The 19,036-nt window shown below is 41.6% G+C and overlaps 1 protein-coding gene across 5 annotated transcripts in view; it reads right to left on the bottom strand.

Moving 5' to 3' along the window:
- ZNF451 (zinc finger protein 451) overlaps window positions 1-19,036 on the bottom strand; it is a 69,136-nt gene that overhangs the window by 40,849 nt on the left and 9,251 nt on the right. For all 5 annotated transcript variants that reach the window (XM_077812650.1, XM_077812646.1, XM_077812647.1 and 2 more), the window contains 2 exons: window positions 12,540-12,623; window positions 5,672-5,797 (listed from right to left, as the gene is read on the bottom strand). In XM_077812650.1, coding sequence (XP_077668776.1) covers window positions 5,672-5,797; window positions 12,540-12,623 — 210 coding nt within the window. The remainder of the gene's footprint in view (window positions 1-5,671; window positions 5,798-12,539; window positions 12,624-19,036) is intronic.

Here is a 19,036-nt window from a genome sequence, read left to right as displayed (position 1 = left end):
TGATTAGACACATTGAATTAGCTTAAGTTAACACTCAGTACTCAAATGTGGATGAAAGTTTCTTGATTTACAAGGAAGAGCCTAGAATAACTACAGTCCACTGAAAATTATACAATAGACTATAGGTGCTCATACCAAGGTAAGTGAATGACTTATGGTTAATTTCCACGTCCTCAGCAAGATAGGCTCTTGAAAGCTGACACACTCATTCATTACTGGCTACTGAATACAGGAAAAATGACCTCAATTTGACTGCCATTCTTTCCATCATCTATCAACACAGCCACCATCTGTGGTACACTCACCATATGGAATTTTCTCACCTAAAATCTATTATAGACAACTAGAGACTTCAAATGACCTTCATTTCTTCTGAGAGACAGACATGTTAGTTATGAAACTTTCAATTCGGAGAAATTAAGATCAGAAGTCAAAAACTCCATTTCACAGTTCTTAGCTAAGAAAATTATCTAAGGTAAGTAAATACACTGCAGGTGCCAATGCTGAAGAATATAATCCTGCTATGGAATTGGCAGTTTAGGTTTTTATATAACACTTATCACTGTGTTGGAGCGCTCTACAAAGGAGAAGAAACGTAAAATGTATAAATAACCTAGTGATGGTATACTGCTCTTCCTCGGTGATAGAATTACGTCTACAATTATTTGAAAGGTGTAAACACCAAGGAGAGAGCAGAATTATTTGGGGCTGGATGGCGGGGGTATAACTAACAGTAATGGGATAAAAGAAAGAAAGGGAAAACTTAGGCTGTTGGTAAATATTAGGAGAATCTTCCTGGCATCAAACGCCTGAGGTTGTTTACACCAGAAAGTTGCACTGGAAACATTTCCCCTCCAAGAAGACACTGCCTTGTGTCCACACACTAATTGTCTTGTGTCAGTTAATCTCACCACTCCATCTGAATCTACTTGCTTCTGTTTCTGTGGGAGTTACGCTGGTGTAAAAGCAATGTGGCTGCATTGCCATTCTGATATAACTACACTGATTAATTTAGTCTTCCCCATTGCTATGTGATACTGCATTGGTTCAGATCTGAAGTGATCTGTCTGGTCACGTGTCTGTACTCCATTGCTTCAGGGTAATCTGGACTGGATGTTCCCCTTCTATTTAAATGACACATCCGGGAGTCCCAAAGTCTCTATTTTGGACTTGCTTTTTGGTGCAAGTGCACAGATCCTTAAGCTGCTGCCACCACTACGGTTTGTGTTTCTGTGCAGTCCCATAGAGAGGTCCAGGATTCTTTTGTCCTCTTGGGAGAGGAGCACATCCAGACTCCTCTCTCCAAGAGCACTAAGATTTAACTGCAGTCATCACAACAAATGAAGGACTTGGGTTACTCCCAGGACAATTTCCTGTGCTGAAGCAAAGCCAACGAGCTGTGACAAAAACCTGTAAAATAGAAAGGAACGCTACCTTTGGCACAAACACTACATGGGCCTATTCTGAAGAGCAGGATACGATTTTGCCTAGAAGGGCACCACTAATCCCTGGTTATACTGAACAGTCTCACTTGGGGCTGCAAGCAAGCCAAAATGGTGGGGTCTGAACACCCCCTGGACTAGAGAGGATGTCACGTCCCCTAAATAACTAGGGCCTCCTTGAGACATCAGACAGCTCAGCAGCAACAGACAATGCTGACGAGGGGAACTCATCTTGTAAATGTCATTTTAATCAATATGCCCCACTGGTGTGGGTTTTGAGGGGTCCCGGGCACCTTCTTCTAGATTCTGACTGCGTAATGCCATATCTTTATAATCAGGTGAATTTAGCTACAGGAAAGGGCAGAAATATCCATCCTTGTGCACCTCCCTTAGAGTTCTGCTCAGTTGCTATTTTCCCTGCCTCCATCCTTCCCCCTCCCCAATAGATTGGTCTCTAAAACAAAAACAAACAAACAAAACAACCACCCTCATCACCATTATCCACTACACTCCCACATCGGTTAGGCTCCTCACGCCCCACAAACACCACGTGGCCAGGCACAAAATGGCATGAAAGCAGCAGGAAACGTATGGTAAAACACACAACATATCAGAATCCTGTTTATCATGATCTCTCACTGGCCAAGGCATTTCATCACAATTTGGACATTGCCCTGAGCAGACATGGGATTTACAGGATTCAATACATTTATCATAGATAAAAAGTCATCTGAATTTATACAGGTTATAAAAGGCAACTGAGGGTATGTAGTTGTAATGCATAAATCAGTTATTGAAAACATACCAAGCAGTAGTATGGTGCACGTAATAGGCTACTTGTTAAGGTAGCTCTTGTATCCCACACGCCACACCAGGACCACGTGTTGGACCCAGATGATGTTCCTTCTTTTTAAAGAAATATATTACTTGGTCGCTTCCTTATAAGCGCTCTTGGACTTGTAAAGAAAGTATATGCCTGTACCATGAGCACCTTGGATACTGTGCAGTATCTTCTGAAGGGTGGAGGTTCTTCTGGTTGATTTTGTTTGAGTATTATCAACAAATGCTTCTTTTCATGGGAAGCCTGGAAATGTTGGCTTCCAAACTTGTAGATAATTTTCAAAGACATTTCAATAGCTTTGAAAAAACTCACATTAGTCTCACCATAAAAAGTTCAAGTATTCCCATTATACAATTCAGCAAATTCCATGCTGGCTGACAAATGTTGGAAAATGGCAAGGATTAGCAAGAACCAAGCAATGTCCATTCTGCCTGTTATTCTCTTGTAACTATTAAAACTCCATATCCTTCCCCCCCACTACTTCTGTGATTCACTGCTTCCCGTTAGTGATGAATGAGGAGAGAAGCTGTGCAGCAGAATGAGACATTTCTTACCTCATCATTTTCTGCTAGCATGCTCTGACCTCATTCAACCTACCCTTGTAGTCTGGGAAATGACCAGAATATAATTGAACAAACTGAATTTTTTTCTAAAGATGACATGGACACACAATTGCCTAAAGGCTAATTAATATAGCGTATCACTTTGTTGTCTTAACGCTAAGAATTGGTTGCTTGAGAGTTAGTACAGCTCTGAAGAACTCGCCTGGTAGCCTGAGCTGAAAAGTGAGACTCTAGTTCTGGAGCCTCCAGTGTTGCTGGAGGCTCTAGAACTAGAGACCCACTTTTCAGCTCAGGCAGAATGGACACTGCCCTACATAAAACAAGAGCTTTTTAAGGAATATTGTGGGAACCAGCCCATTAGCACCTTTCTACCAAAGGATGTCTCTGCAGAGAAATAGAAACAAACGAATTGCTATGCTGGCTTTGGAAGTGAGCATCAAGACACCTCAGCAATCTCAGCTGCTAATTCTCTAATGTTTCCCAGAACAGTTCTTTGCCTGTAAATTTAGATGCACAAGGTATCTACTTACGATGACTGATTGGTATTCATGGGTGTGATTCCTTGTAGACACAGAGTTCTGAGCCACTGCTCTTGTCTCAGATCAGTTTGACCAGGACAGAACTCGAGACATCTCACTTCAAGCAAGGATCAGACCCCTCCATGAAGAGGCATTTATTTGACATATAATAGGCTCTCTTTAATGAAGTACAGGAAAAACTTTTGGACTGAATGGCTATAGCTGTGGCTTTGAAATTGCTGTGCAGTGTGTCTACATTTTCATGGTTCCTGGGATCTTTTGGAAGCAAGTCCTCTTCTGAAGGTGTGACTGTATTTCAATGGTGGAGCTACTGCTTCACCAATCTTAGGCTCCCAAAATTTATCAAATTTCATTTTTTTAAATGCAACATTTTAATTTAACAATAGTTTTAACCAGAAGATCTCATTTAGATTGAATGAGATCACCAAAAGAGGAGTCTATGGGAAACCAAGTATCCAATAAAATTTGAAGGGGAATATATTTTATTAATATTAATGAGTTCCTTGTAAGCCACAGGCCTCCTGTCCTGGAAAAGTCCTACACTTTTTGTTTTTGTGGGTTTGTGTGTTAGGGTTGGGATTTTTGTTGGGGTGGGTTTTTTTTTTTTTTGGTCAGGAGAGTGCATAAGGTACAGCCGAACCTCAGAATTATAAACACCTCAGAAGTGGAGACTGTTCGTAACTGAACAATATGTTATGGTTGTTCTTTCAAAAATTTACAATGGAACATTGACGTCATGCAACTTTGAAACTTTATGAGACAGAAGAAAAATGTGCTGCACAGTATTTGCTTTTATTCTTTTGGGTCACTGCTGCGTGATTGCCTACTTCTGGTTACAAATGAGGTGTGTGGTTGACTGGTCAGTTCATAACTCTAGTGTTCGTAACTCTGAGGTTCTACTGTATTTCTCCTGGATGTTTACAGGAGGAGGTAACAAGCTGGTCTGGGGACCACTCAACCAAGGAGGGGTGCTGGGACAAATACCTCAATTGTGAGAATAGTCTGCTAGATAGCCCCAGGAGCCTGAAAGAGTACATTTCTTCTCCTCCAGGTTGGCATGTAAATATATTAGGAGTGACCTAATAGCACGTGGGGCTTCACTCTATAAAGCAGGAGCCATTTTGAACACCGGAAGGGATTTTTCACCTCCCTGTGATCCCATGATAGTGCAACTGCATGGGAAATGGAATTTCCATGTGCCTCTTCCCTGGTCATAGACTGCCTGAAGTATTCCTTAGGCTTTCACGTGGAGGTAGCGCATAGAGAAGGGAAGGGTTGGAGAGAGACCCCCTTTCAGATTCTGAGCTCTTTTCCCTGGCACAGTGAGGGGCCACAGGGAGGTACAATTCTGATTATACTGCAGCCTGGTGCAGGGCATCATAGGAGCAACAGAAAGAGCTGGGCAGGAACTGGATTTTCTGTTTTGCAAGAAATTCCACAATTTAATTTTTTCCCCTCATTCTGCAACAAAATAAAAAATTTAAAAATTTTTCATGAAATAAAATTGTTTGTTGATTGAAACATTTTTTTTGATAAAATAGAAAACATTTTGTTCTGATTTTTACTTTAAAATGTAAAAATTTGAGATGAAGTGCCATTTCAAGGTAGAAAATTGATATATTACATTACAAAAAAGTTCCACAACAGAATGTTTCAACTTTACAGGAAAGCTCCATTGCATTTTTTTGCCTAAATGAAGTTTTGCTGAAGTCAACTAATTTCTGTGAAACAGTTCACTTTTGACAAATCAGCATTTTCTAACCAGCTCCAGTGACAGGCTTATCTCCATGTACAGACAAGCTTCAAGGTCAGGCGGGGGGTGGTGTGCCTGCTACAAAGCACTGTCAGGGAGCCTCTCTGAGGAGAAAAGCCCCAGCAAACACTCCCTCAGGGTGGGATGGCAAAGAAGAATTTAAACCTTGATTTTATTCCACTATCTCATTAACAATACAAATTGCTGCCTTACTTTTGTCTTTTTTGGGACCTGAAGTCTCTGGAGTTTGTCAGACTGTGAGGGGTTCTCCTCTGTGGGAATCCCCAGATTCCTGATCCAACTTCCCACAGTGGAGTCGTGGCTTTAAGAGAGAACCAAATCCCAATGTGCCTTTCCAACTCAAAGCCCTGACAGAACAAAGACTGGTGGCTTTCTGAAGTAGGCCAACGATATGGCAATTTAAAATATACTTTTAAGTCTCTTTAAAATATTTAATAGATAAAAATGGAACACACACTTGGGGCTCAAACTGTGCAGCAAATGTCTCTATTCAAACAAAATATCCACTGTACCTTGAAAGCTTTGTTTTTCTCTTCTTTTTGTTGTTTCTCTACCTCCACGTGGCGTGCTAGGCGATCTAGGGTTGAAGCAACCCTTTCCTTCTGATAGTCAATGTGGTCTTTACGCTTTACATTTCTCTACAATTAAAAAGCAAGCTTTTATTTTGTAATCTCTAGACAGTAAAAAGCTATAAGTGCAGTCACGCAGAGGTGGTATCCAGGCACAAGACGTAATTCAGTGCAGACACACCAATTTAAGTTTCTATGAGATACCTTGTGACTGGTCTTATCAACTTAGGAGCACCTGTAATGTCTGTAAAAGAAAGAGAGTTTACCCGAAATTAGTATTGGTGATGCTTGCCCTCCCCTAAACTGGCCAGAGCACTGGAAAAGACAGTAGTTTCCAACCGGTGGCAATTTTAGCTTGAGAGAACTGTTGCCAACACCCCAGTAGAACGAAGTCAACCAGAAACAGAAGTTCAGACGTGATACAGTGAAGAGGCAACAGGTTCTCTTGCTTCTCCTTAAGAGATCAATTACTTCATTATACTGGTAAAAAAAAAAAAAAAACCAAACAAACTAACAACAAAGACTAAAGCAAATCAGAAGCTTGAAGTAAATGCTTCCCATTTCAAGAAGGTGAAAATCATCCACAGAAGAAGCGAGTAGGATACTTTTGCCTTCAGCTCAACAGTAAGAGGAATTGTAAGTGATTTTAGAGAGCTAGTTTAAACATTACTTGTCCAAAACCAAGATAATATCTATATGTTTTATGGAGTGTTGTAATCATTTTGGTCCCAAGATTTCAGAGACACAACGTGGATGAGGTAATATCTTTTTTTGGTTGGTCCAAAACTCTCTGGACCCCACCTACTAATAAAAACCTCAGAGAAGACTCCATGCCACTATTCACAGAGGAATTTAAGGGTATCATCAAATCCTTCTCCAAACAACTTCAGGAGAAACTCTACAACCTCACCCCTCTCCGCCCCCAATGAACCCGCCCCAAGGATCTTTCTACATGCTTCCCAAGATACCCAAACAAGGGAACCCAGGAAGACCCACCACATCTGATCATGGCAGTCACACTGTAAGAATATCAGGACTCTCAAAAACCATCCTCAAACCACTCACCACACAAAAGTCCAGTTTCCTTCAGGACACAACCGACTTCCTCCAGAAAAGCCGTAACATTAACAACCTCCTTCAAAAAAACCACCCTTACACCATGGATGTCACCTCCCTATACACCAATATCTCTCTCTGTAATGGCATTGCTGACTGCCTCAAATACCTACAAGACAATGGACCACACTCCTATATCCACCCCAAACATCGCCATTTTATCCTAACCCTAACACTTTTGTCTAAACCCTGGGAACAGCCATGGGTACTAAAGGATTGCTCCAGGAAGAATTTCTGGAAATATGCACCACTAAACCAATGATATGACAGATATATCAATGAGATGTCCATCCTCTGGAGAGCTGACCTAAACTCCCTCATATATTTTTATCACATCTTCAACAACCAACACCCCCACACCAGCATCAACTTCCTGAATACCATGTTCAGCTTCAACAATGGAACCCTACAGACTATATACAAGAAGCCCACGTGTAAGTGGGGGATTTGTTCCACCACAGTAGGGGAATTTCTCTATTCGCACAGTACCACAGCTAACTGAGTGACCAAAAGATCTGAGTCTCTGCCCCAATTAACTTTATCCTGGTACCCGCCCACCTTGACTTTCCCTCTCAGTCCCTGTGTGAGCAGGACTCGCATCACACAGGGAGGGCTAGCCTAGGAGTCCCTGGCTGTTTACCTCAGTCTCTCCATGGGCAACTCTAAGCAGGGACGAGGATGCCCCTACTCACTTGTTACCCTTTTAACCCATAATCAGTGTGTGACACATGGCCAGAAAGGGTTAAGCAACTTGCAGACGAATTGACCCAGATTCAACCTTTAAAGACATGTTAGAAAAGTATGTGAATAGTAATTAGGGCCATTCCATGTTAAATAGGTGAGAGCTTTAAAATGTAAACTTGCATTGTTAAAGAATTTTAAGAAGATAGTAATTGTAGTAGTCTATGTTTACCTACATCTTTTTAAAATTTAACAATGTAACCAAACAATTCCTGTCTAGGGCTGTACTCTGTTAATTCAGAGATCAAAAGGAAATATTAACATGTAGATGAAACTTGGGTGAAATAATGTCATTGTCTGTGTTAAAAGGTCTATAAACCGCTTAATTGATAATTACCTTGTGTTAATCCATGTAGTTAATTACCAGTGATGTTTAGGAAACCGGAGGTTACTTCAAAAGCTTTCACCGAGGACTCTGTATTGCCCGGGAACTGTATCAAGGACTCTTGGGACCCGATCCTTTCATCTCAAATCTGTATATGCTTCATCGGGGGAGCATGAGTTGCAAAATCGAGGTCTCCAACTTCACTTGGATCACTCTGGTATTGGACATTCGACTAAACCTATGGACTAATTAAGGTTGCCAACTCTCCAGGACTGTCATGTGATGAAATCTCCAGGAATTTGTCCAACCAAAGTTGGAAACCCTAAAACTAATTCTAAGAACTCTTTGCGACTCCAAAGCTCAGCATCACTACTATGAAACTGATCTCAGAACTGTACTTATGTCTGGATGTATAATGATCTTTGAACCAATATTCTCCCTCTTTTTAAATAAATTTTAGTTTAATTAAAAATTGGCTGTAAGGATGTATTTGGGTAAAATCTGAATTATTCATAAACCTGGGAGGTAGTGTGTCTAATCCTTTGGGATTGACAGAGCTTTTCATATGATGAACAAGATTTTCAATAATCTCCATCATATTTGACTTGGCTGTCTGGGTGGGTGCCTGAGGCTGTGGTCGCTTTAAGGCAGCTGTGTTTTGGCTTCTGTGTAACCAGTAAGATATTGTAGAAGCTGTTTTGTTGCTGGCTTGAATTTAAGTATTAAAATAACCACCAGTTTTGAGGGATTGTCTGTCCCATTCTTTGCAGTTTGCCCTAATTGAGCATTCCCTCCCACCCCCCAGGACTCTGGTCACACACTGCAGTTCACTTAAACATATATACAATTTATTTACACCAAAAACTCTCTCTCTGGGGATTAAAGAGCACGTCACAGCATAAGCACTGCAAGGAAATGGCTTGGGTAAGGTTCAATGCAGCAGTCCCTAAAGTGCAATAGACTTTACATGAACAACAAATTTTCAAGTCTGGTGTCCTCTTCCTGGACCTGGATGTGCTGTTGTGATGCTGTTGGCGTGGCACTCACCCAAGATGGGTTTGGGCTCTGCAAAAGAACCTCTTCTCCACCTTTGGTTCTGGCCACATTCCCCTCTGGGTCTGGTGCTTATGCTCTCTCAACAAATTTTGGGAAAGGGCCTGTCTCCTCCTCATCTCTGCCCCTCCACTACACAAGTACACACAAACCTGCCACAAGAGTGAGAGACTCAACCCAGCACTATCACTCCAATGCTGCTTCATCTTCAGTTACTGCTCTGGTTCCCTGGCTCTGGGCTGCTCCTCTGGCTGTTGTACCCTCCCTGGTTCTGTTCTGGGCTGCAGCTCTGGCTCTGGCCTGCTATGCTCTGCTTGGCTCTGTCTTACTCTGTCCTGGCAGCCCCAGCTCACACAGAGGACAGGCCCTGGGCTCTTGACTCCCTGATTGGCCTGCCTACCCTCTCCATCCAGCTGACTTGGAGTGCTGGCCTCTCTCCACCGGTCCTGGCCTGGGGACCTGTCAGTCTCAAGATCCTGATTCCTCTTTGACCCTTCTCCTTGCTCCTGGTATTGGGAGAGGAGCAACCAAAAAGCCCCGCTAACTTTCAGTAAGGGGACAAAAGCTCCCTTCCACATGGATCACCATACTTACCTGCACAGATCCAGTAACCACCCTATGCACACCAAGAAATTTGTTGTCTACAGCCAGGCACTCAAGATACCACAAAATAGGCTCCAAGCAGAAAGTCTGGGATATACATCTTGACATACTCGAAACCGCCATCACCAAACAAGGACACTCCACCAGGAGTAGACTGTATCATGGAATGGGCTACCCAGATATCCTGAGAGAACCTACTTCAATACAGAAAAAAAATCCCACCAACTGCAAACCACCAGTTGTCACCAATCACCTCACAATGGAACCCATATAGGGTATCATCTAATATATACAACTCCTACTTGATGGGGTCCACACACTGAAAAAACCTTCCCAACCGCCCTCTTCTGACTTTCAAACAACCTTGCCAATGTCATCAGCAGAAGCAAGTTCCCCACAGACCAGAACATACCAACTCAAAGCAGCACCAGACCATGTCAGACCAACAGATGCAAAACTTGCAGATGTATCTCCACCATTAGGTGGATGAACACCCCGCAAAACACACCTTTCAATGTCCCTGGGTCCTACACATGCCTAGCATAACATGTGGTGTACCTTATCCAGAGCATCAGATACCCATACAATAACTATGTGGGTGAAACAAGACAATCACTATGCTCTAAAATGCACTCTCACAGAAAAACGATAAGACAAAAATACCCTGTCACCCATGAGCAAGCACTTTTCACACAAGGATCACTCTGTATCTGACCTCTGAGTCCTCATCACAAAAGGAAACCTACACAACACCTTCAAAAGATGAGTCTGGGAGCTGAAATTCATAACTTTGTTAGACACTAAAAACCATGGACTGAACAGACACTCTCATTACGACAAGCCATGATCCGCTAACTGTCCTTTGTCATGTGATTGCAAAGGTGTTAGTTGCCCACTTCATCCTGAATAGTCTCTTGCAACCTATGTTAACTCCTTATGCTTAATTGTAGGTTCCACCTTGTATTTAGCTATAACACTCTGAGTACCTTTCCCAGATCTGAAGAAGAGTTCTGTGTAGCTCAAATGCTTGTGTCTTTCACCAGCAGAAGTTGGTCTAATAAAAGGTTATTACCTCACCCACCATGTCTATCCTATGATATGTTTTAGTCTGTGTATTTTGGGAGTGCAGCACTGAAACATCAATAGGAGTAAAACTGAGGATAAAAAGCTATTCCCATTCAAAAAAATCAAGCAGAAGAACATTCTACCCCCTGCCCATAAACATTTTCCAAAAGTGTAATGTACTAAATTGCAAACTTAAGTGCTGAAACTGAAATGTATTAACAAAGATTAATGACAATATAACTTTAGAATCTGTTACAGTACAACCATTTTGCTTTCCCCTAGTAATATTTTTATTTACACAAACAACAAACAAGCTGTAAATTTGCCATGTGCAAAGTCTTTTATGGATGTAGACTTCACAACATTTCATTCTCTTTATAGCATGTTACTTAAACGCCTTGCCTAAAATACAGTCAAATGAGATTCACAGTATATTACAGTTCTACAAACTACTTCACCTAAATATGTCAATCTGAGCCAGAAGCTACAGCGTATTTAGCATTTTTGGAGATGCTTCAGCTATTCATGCTGCTTGTGCTAATGGACTAGCCCTTCTGTCTCTCAAACATACCATCTACTCAGTTTCTACAGAGTTGTAGATGGAGATTTCAGTAATTCAGGGTACGTCTACACTACAACTGGTCGGGTGCCATTGTAGAACTGTAGTGTAGATGATTGCTACACGAACAGAAAGACTTTTTCCATTTATGCAGATAATCCACGTTTCTGAGATGTGGCAGTTAGGTTGATGGAAGAATTTCTCCATTGACCTAGCCACACTGAGGATTAAGTCATCCTAACTACAGTGCTCAGGGCATGAAATTTTTCACAGCCCTAAGCAACATAGCTAGCTTGATCTAATTTTTAAGTATAGATGAGGCCTCGCTTTGCTCCTTGACTAAGCACTAAAAAAGGAGATCAAAGCTAATCAACCATGTCCTCCCCACAGAGAGTAGGTGCCCCAACTCACCTGTCAAGCTTAATATGAATTGAAGGAAAACAATTTCCACGTTAGAGAGACCATCTCTACACTAAGACATGGTAAAAAAACATCACTTTTCAGCAAAGCCTTTTCTTGTACTTTTTCTAAACTTCCCTTTCTTTTATTAGTGATCACACTAACACACTTTTGCAAACAAAAGGTTCATCCTTATAATCAATTTTTACTTCCTGTTCAGTTTGTTAAAAGTCATACTTCAGGATTTGAGAAAATATTCCCATATAAGGAATTGATGCTGCAAAAACTGGACTGTGGACCAGTTGAATAAATCAAGAAATTAGGTATAGAAAGATGGGATTTATTCCATTTTGCACATAAGTATCTTGGAACAGTAGTAATGATGGCAAAGGAAATTTAGATAAAACACAAAAAAATTTTTTTTTCTGCTTGTTTTTAAACTAGCAAATTATATTAAAAAATCCAAATAAGCAGCACCTCTTTTTAAAGAAAATATCAGCAACCATGGGGGAAGGATGATCAGGTTGCTTTACAATGGGGTTCTATAAATGAGTTACAGAAGACACAGTATTTTTATTTGCACAGCACCAGCGTACCAGGCCTACAACCAGTTGGGAGAAAATAGTGCAGTCTGGTCTATGGAGTAAAAACATTTTCATACAGGGAATGACCATATATTAGCACAAGCTACTAAAATTAATGTGATTCACAATACTCCTGCAGTTAGCTGAGTGAAATGACATCCCCAAGATTAGTATTTATTAACTAGACAAAAGACAGCTGTGACTGCAAATCACCTTACATGTTTTTACTTTGGTTTATACGCAAACACTGAGTCTAAAACTATTAAAATTCTACATAAAGAAAAATACAAAATCAGTTCTGAGTTTGTTTTGGAAGAATCATTTCAACTGATAATGCCCAAGAATGAAATATTATAACATACTCACATGAACATTGGAGCTGCTGCTAGGTTCTTCATCATCACTACTGACAAGGTCAATGCAGTCAAGCACAGGTCTTGAAGGCCCTTCCTAAAAGTGGTTTAAAAAAACATTGTTGTTTTTCTTGAAGTAAAATTTATATAGACTAATATATTGGATCCAGTATATCACATATATGGATACACTGGCCAGTCATTTCATGGCGTGTTCACAAATGCCATTAATGGGCTTCTCAAGCACATGCTGTAATATAATTTTTTTACTTAGCACCCAGAAGCCTGCAATTGGTCTTGGTCTTCCTCTTCTCCATTGCTTCTTCTGTATATAAAAGTCAAATGGTGTAATCAACTTGAAATTGTTCATTTTATTTATCACTCTTCTATTTGTCCCCTCACCACCTCGCTTTCTATTACATTCCTTTTTATTGGTTTTTAGTTTACCATGTTCACATGCTTTAAGGAATACCATGTCAGTGAAACAAACATCCCTCCCTGTTTCTCCAACTGCACTTAGGCATCAGTCTATTATCAAGAGATGGAATGCTAGATCTCACTATACAAAGTGAAAAGGAGTACTTGTGGCACCTTAGAGACTAACCAATTTATTTGAGCATGAGCTTTCGTGAGCTACAGCTCACTTCATCGGATGCATACCGTGGAAACTGCAGTAGACATTATATACACACAGAGACCATGAAACAATACCCCCTCCCACCCCACTGTCCTGCTGGTAATAGCTTATCTAAAGTGATCATCAAGTTGGGCCATTTCCAGCACAAATCCAGGTTCTCTCACCCTCCACCCTCCCCTCCCCCCCAACTCACTTTCCTGCTGGTAATAGTCCATCCAAAGTGACCACTCTCTTCACAATGTGTATGATAATCAAGGTGGGTCATTTCCAGCACAAATCCAGGTTCTCTCACTCCCTCACCCCCCTCCAAAAACCACACACACAAACTCAATCTCCTGCTGGTAATAGCTTATCCAAAGTGACCACTCTCCCTACAATGTGCATGATAATCAAGGTGGGCCATTTCCTTAATTTAGGCTTAAATAGAGACTGGGAGTGGCTAAGTCATTATGCAAGGTAGCCTATTTCCCCTTGCTTTTTCCTACCCTCCCCCCCCGCCAGATGTTCTGGTTAAACTTGGATTTAAACTTGGAGAGTGGTCAGTTTGGATGAGCTATTGCCAGCAGGAGAGTGAGTTTATGTGTGTGTGTGTGTGTGTGTGTTCCCGGGGGGGGGGGGTGAGAAAGCCTGGATCTGTGCTGGAAATGACCCACCTTGATTACCATGCACATTGTAGGGAGAGTGGTCACTTTGGATGAGATATTACCAGCAGGAGAGTGAGTTTGTGTGGGGGGGGGGGGGCGGAGGGTGAGAAAACCTGGATTTGTGCTGGAAATGGCCCAACTTGATGATCACTTTAGATAAGCTATTACCAGCAGGACAGTGGGGTGGGACGGGGTATTGTTTCATGGTCTCTGTGTGTATATAATGTCTACTGCAGTTTCCACGGTATGCATCCGATGAAGTGAGCTGTAGCTCACGAAAGCTCATGCTCAAATAACTTGGTTAGTCTCTAAGGTGCCACAAGTACTCCTTTTCTTTTTGCAAAGACAGACTAACATGGCTGTTACTCTGAAAACTATACAAAGTGATACTCAGCCCACAAAACAAAGACTTCTATCAGAAAAGTTAAGAGTTCAACACTCAGAGAACAAAGCATTACCACAGATTAAACACGTAACACAGGAAATAGTACTGTATTACACAGTTGCCCTGCAACAGTTTTTTCAGAAGTCTCCCATAACCATCTTCTGGAAGTGATATACTTCTTACATAATAAGCACTATATATTATTTCTGTCTACATGACCTGTACCCTGACGTATGTTTATGTACACAAAAGGCATTACATAAGCCAATGAATAGAAAAAGTTTTCTTCATTTGTTTTATTAAATCTTTATTAGATGTAAGAAGGAATTGGATGAGACACCAGTATGTTATTACAGTCAAAAGTGAGGATTCTGGAAAGAATGCCACTTGCCGATTGCCCACCATGGTAGATCTCTATCCCACAAAGAAAACTGACATGCCACTTGTGGCACCTTAGAGACTAACAAATTTATTTGAGCATAAGCTTTCGTGAGCTACAGCTCACTTCATCGGATGCATTCCACTGAATACAGTGGAATGCATCCGATGAACTGAGCTGTAGCTTATGAAAGCTTATGCTCAAATAAATTTGTTAGTCTCTAAGGTGCCACTAGTACTCCTTTTTTTTTGCGAACACAGACTGACATGGCTGCTACTCTGAAACCTGACATGCCACTGTGAGTCTGCACAATGTCAGCGTAACACAAACCAGCACAGAGATGCAGACTGCCAAGGAATGATACAAGTGAACTAACAAAGGGGACAGGAACAAAATTCCAAAGTACACTGCGGGAACAGCAATCAGTATCTTAAATAAAGGGAGTACGTCATTGTTTGAAAAAAAAAGGTCATCCAAAGTTAAGTCTCGAGCTCCAGGTCTTCCTTGTGACAAAACATTCATAGATTTTAAGGGAAAAGGACCATTATGATCATGTAGTCTGACCTTCTGAACAACAGACATACATACTGTGGTCTACAGTATCCCATATAGTTAGAATCATGCCAGAATAGGATAAGTAAACTTATATATGTAGCACATCAAACATTAATTTCTGCAGAATCTACAATCATTTTTTTAAAAAGCGTCTAGAGCGTCTATATCTGAAACGATGCAAGATTGTCTTTTCAGTCTCCAGGCAGCTCTAGTGTGTCTGTAGCTATTAATAACTTGTCCCAGAACATTAGAATTTAATTAACAAAAAACTAATTAGTTTCACTGCTACTATTCAGAACCTTATTAGTGAAAAAAAACTCAGCTGCACTTTGCTTAGCCAGAAGGTGGTCAGAAAGACCCTGGAGCAGCCTCTAAGAACTCTAGGGCACCTCCTTTTCAAGACGTTTTTGGAATAGTGGGATTGGGCTTCACATCATCATTGCCTAAAACTTTAGAGGTGCACTTCGGCCCCTCCCGTTTTCTATCAGCCTCCAGCTAGCAGGTGTCTATTATAATTTTTCAACCTTTTTGAAAATGTATCTATGTATGCATTTACGTATGTCATCAAATTAATACCTCAGAAACAGCCAGGGTGGATAAAAATCAATGATTTATAAATAAATAAATAAATAAATAAAAGTTAGATTTTTTTTTTATTTAAATCTGATTTTTTTTTATAAAATGCTTTTTGAGGAAAAAAAACCTACCTAAAGATAGTTTTAATCAAGATACATTGTAGCTCAAAGATATCTCATCATGGAATAGGGATTATAAATTCTAATTATATAGTATGAGACAATATAGCACCTTATTTCAGTGTGACTAGTTTGGAATGTGAGGAGGTGACTGGTTGCTTCCCAGCTTATGGCTGCCTCTGTTGCTTAGCCAAAGGCCTTAGCCTAAGAACAGGGCCTCAGACCGTCATAAGAGAAGGACCTTACACCGGCAGACAGTCATTTTGATTCTTTCTTTTATACCTCTATAACTAGACAAGTGATAAGAATACACCTAAATTCTTAGAGTATAGGCCTTTACAGCCAGGCCTGAATATCTATGTGTGATTGGAATAACAGAGACTTGGTGGGATAACTCACATGACTGGAGTACTGTCATGGATGGATATAAGCTGTTCAGGAAGGACAGGAAGGGCAGAAAAGGTGGGGGAGTTGCACTGTATGTAAGAGAGCAGTATGACTGTTCAGAGCTCAAGTATGAAACTGCAGAAAAACCTGAGATTCTCTGGATTAAATTTAGAAGTATGAGCAACAAGGGTGATGTCGTGGTGGGAGTCTACTATAGACCACCAGACCAGGGGGATGAGGTGGACGAGGCTTTCTTCCGGCAACTTGCAGAAGTTACTGGATCGCAGGCCCTAGTTCTCAGGGGAGACTTCAATCACCCTGATATCTGCTGGGAGAGCAATACAGCGGTGCACAGGCAATCCAGGAAGTTTTTGGAAAATGTAGGGGACAATTTCCTGGTGCAAGTGCTGGAGGAACCAACTAGGGGCAGAACTCTTCTTGACCTGCTGCTCACAAACCGGGAAGAATTAGTAGGGGAAGCAAAAGTGGATGGGAACCTGGGAGGCAGTGACCATGAAATGGTCGAGTTCAGGATCCTAACACAAGGAAGAAAGGAGAGCAGCAGAATACAGACCCTGGACTTCAGAAAAGCAGACTTTGACTCCCTCACGGAGCTGATGGGCAAGATCCCCTGGGAGAATAACATGAGGGGGAAAGGAGTCCAGGAGAGCTGGCTGTATTTTAAAGAATCCTTATTGAGGTTACAGGGACAAACCATCCCGATGTATAGAAAGAATAGTAAATATGGCAGGTGACCAGATTGGCTTAACAGTGAAATCCTTGCTGATCTTAAACACAAAAAAGAAGCTTACAAGAAGTGGAAGACTGGACAAATGACCAGGGATGAGTATAAAAATATTGCTCGAGCATGCAGGAGTGAAATCAGGAAGGCCAAATCACACCTGGAGTTGCAGCTAGCAAGAGATGTTAAGAGTAACAAGAAGGGTTTCTTCAGGTATGTTAGCAACAAGAAGAAAGTCAAGGGAAGTGTGGGCCCCTTACTGAATGAGGGAGGCAACCTAGTGACAGAGGATGTGGAAAAAGCTAATGTACTCAATGCTTTTTTTGCCTCTGTCTTCACGAACAATGTCAGCTCCCAGACTACTGCACTGGGCAGTACAGCATGGGGAGGAGGTGACCAGCCCTCTGTGGAGAAAGAAGTGGTTCGGGACTATTTAGAAAAGCTGGACGAGCACAAGTCCATGGGGCCGGATGCGTTGCATCCGAGAGTGCTAAAGGAGTTGGCGGATGTGATTGCAGAGCCATTGGCCATTATCTTTGAAAACTCATGGCGATCAGGGGAGGTCCCAGATGACTGGAAAAAGGCTAATGTAGTGCCCATCTTTAAAAAAGGGAAGAAGGAGGATCCTGGGAACTACAGGCCAGTCAGCCTCACCTCAGTCCCTGGAAAAATCATGCAGCAGGTCCTCAAGGAATCAATTCTGAAGCACTTAGAGGAGAGGAAAGTGATCAGGAACAGTCAGCATGGATTCACCAAGGGCAAGTCATGCCTGACTAATCTAATTGCCTTCTATGACGAGATAACTGGCTCCGTGGATGAAGGGAAAGCAGTGGACGTGCCGTTCCTTGACTTTAGCAAAGCTTTCAACACGGTCTCCCACAGTATTCTTGCCAGCAAATTAAAGAAGTATGGGCTGGATGAATGGACTATAAGGTGGATAGAAAGCTGGCTAGATTGTCGGGTTCAACGGGTAGTGATCAATGACTCCATGTCTAATTGGCAGCTGGTATCAAGTGGAGTGCCCCAGGGGTAGGTCCTGGGGCCGGTTTTGTTCAATATCTTCATAAATGATCTGGAGGATGGCGTGGATTGCACCCTGTCATAAATATAAAGGGAAGGGTAAACCCCTTTAAAATCCCTCCTGGCCAGAGGAAAAATCCTCTCACCTGTAAAGGGTTAAGAAGCTAAAGGTAACCTCGCTGGCACCTGACCAAAATGACCAATGAGGAGACAAGATACTTTCAAAAGCTGGGAGGAGGGAGAGAAACAAAGGGTCTGTGTGTCTGTCGGTATGCTGCTTTGCCGGGGATAGAACAGGAATGGAGTCTTAGAACTTTTAGTAAGTAATCTAGCTAGGTATGCGTTAGATTATGATTTCTTTAAATGGCTGAGAAAAGAATTGTGCTGAATAGAATGACTATTTCTGTCTGTGTGTCTTTTTTGTAACTTAAGGTTTTGCCTAGAGGGGTTCTCTATGTTTTGAATCTAATTACCCTGTAAGGTACCTACCATCCTGATTTTACAGGGGTGATTCCTTTACTCCTATTTACTTCTATTTCTATTAAAAGTCTTCTTGTAAGAAAACTGAATGCTTTTTCATTGTTCTCAGATCCAAGGGTTTGGGTCTGTGGTCACCTATGCAAATTGGTGAGGATTTTTACCAAACCTTTCCCAGGAAGTGGGGTGCAAGGGTTGGGAGGATTTTGGGGGGAAAGACGTGTCCAAACTATGTTTCCCAGTAAACCCAGTGAGAGTTTGGTGGTGGCAGTGGTTATTCCAAGGACAAAAGATAAAATTAATTTGTACCTTGGGGAAGTTTTAACCTAAGCTGGTAAAAGTAAGCTTAGGAGGTTTTCATGCAGGTCCCCGCATCTGTACCCGAGAGTTCAGAGTGGAGGAGGAACCTTGACACACCCTCAGCAAGTTTGCAGATGACACTAAACTGGGAGGAGTGGCAGATACGCTGGAGGGTAGGGATAGGATACAGAGGGACCTAGACAAATTGGAGGATTGGGCCAAAAGAAATCTGATGAGGTTCAACAAGGATAAGTGCAGAGTCCTGCACTTAAGACGGAAGAATCCAATG

This window comes from Eretmochelys imbricata, chromosome 3 (assembly GCF_965152235.1).
Source record: "Eretmochelys imbricata isolate rEreImb1 chromosome 3, rEreImb1.hap1, whole genome shotgun sequence".
Taxonomy (NCBI): domain Eukaryota; kingdom Metazoa; phylum Chordata; order Testudines; family Cheloniidae; genus Eretmochelys; species Eretmochelys imbricata.
Note: the sequence above shows the minus strand (reverse complement) of the source record. Positions and strands in the feature narration are given on the sequence as shown.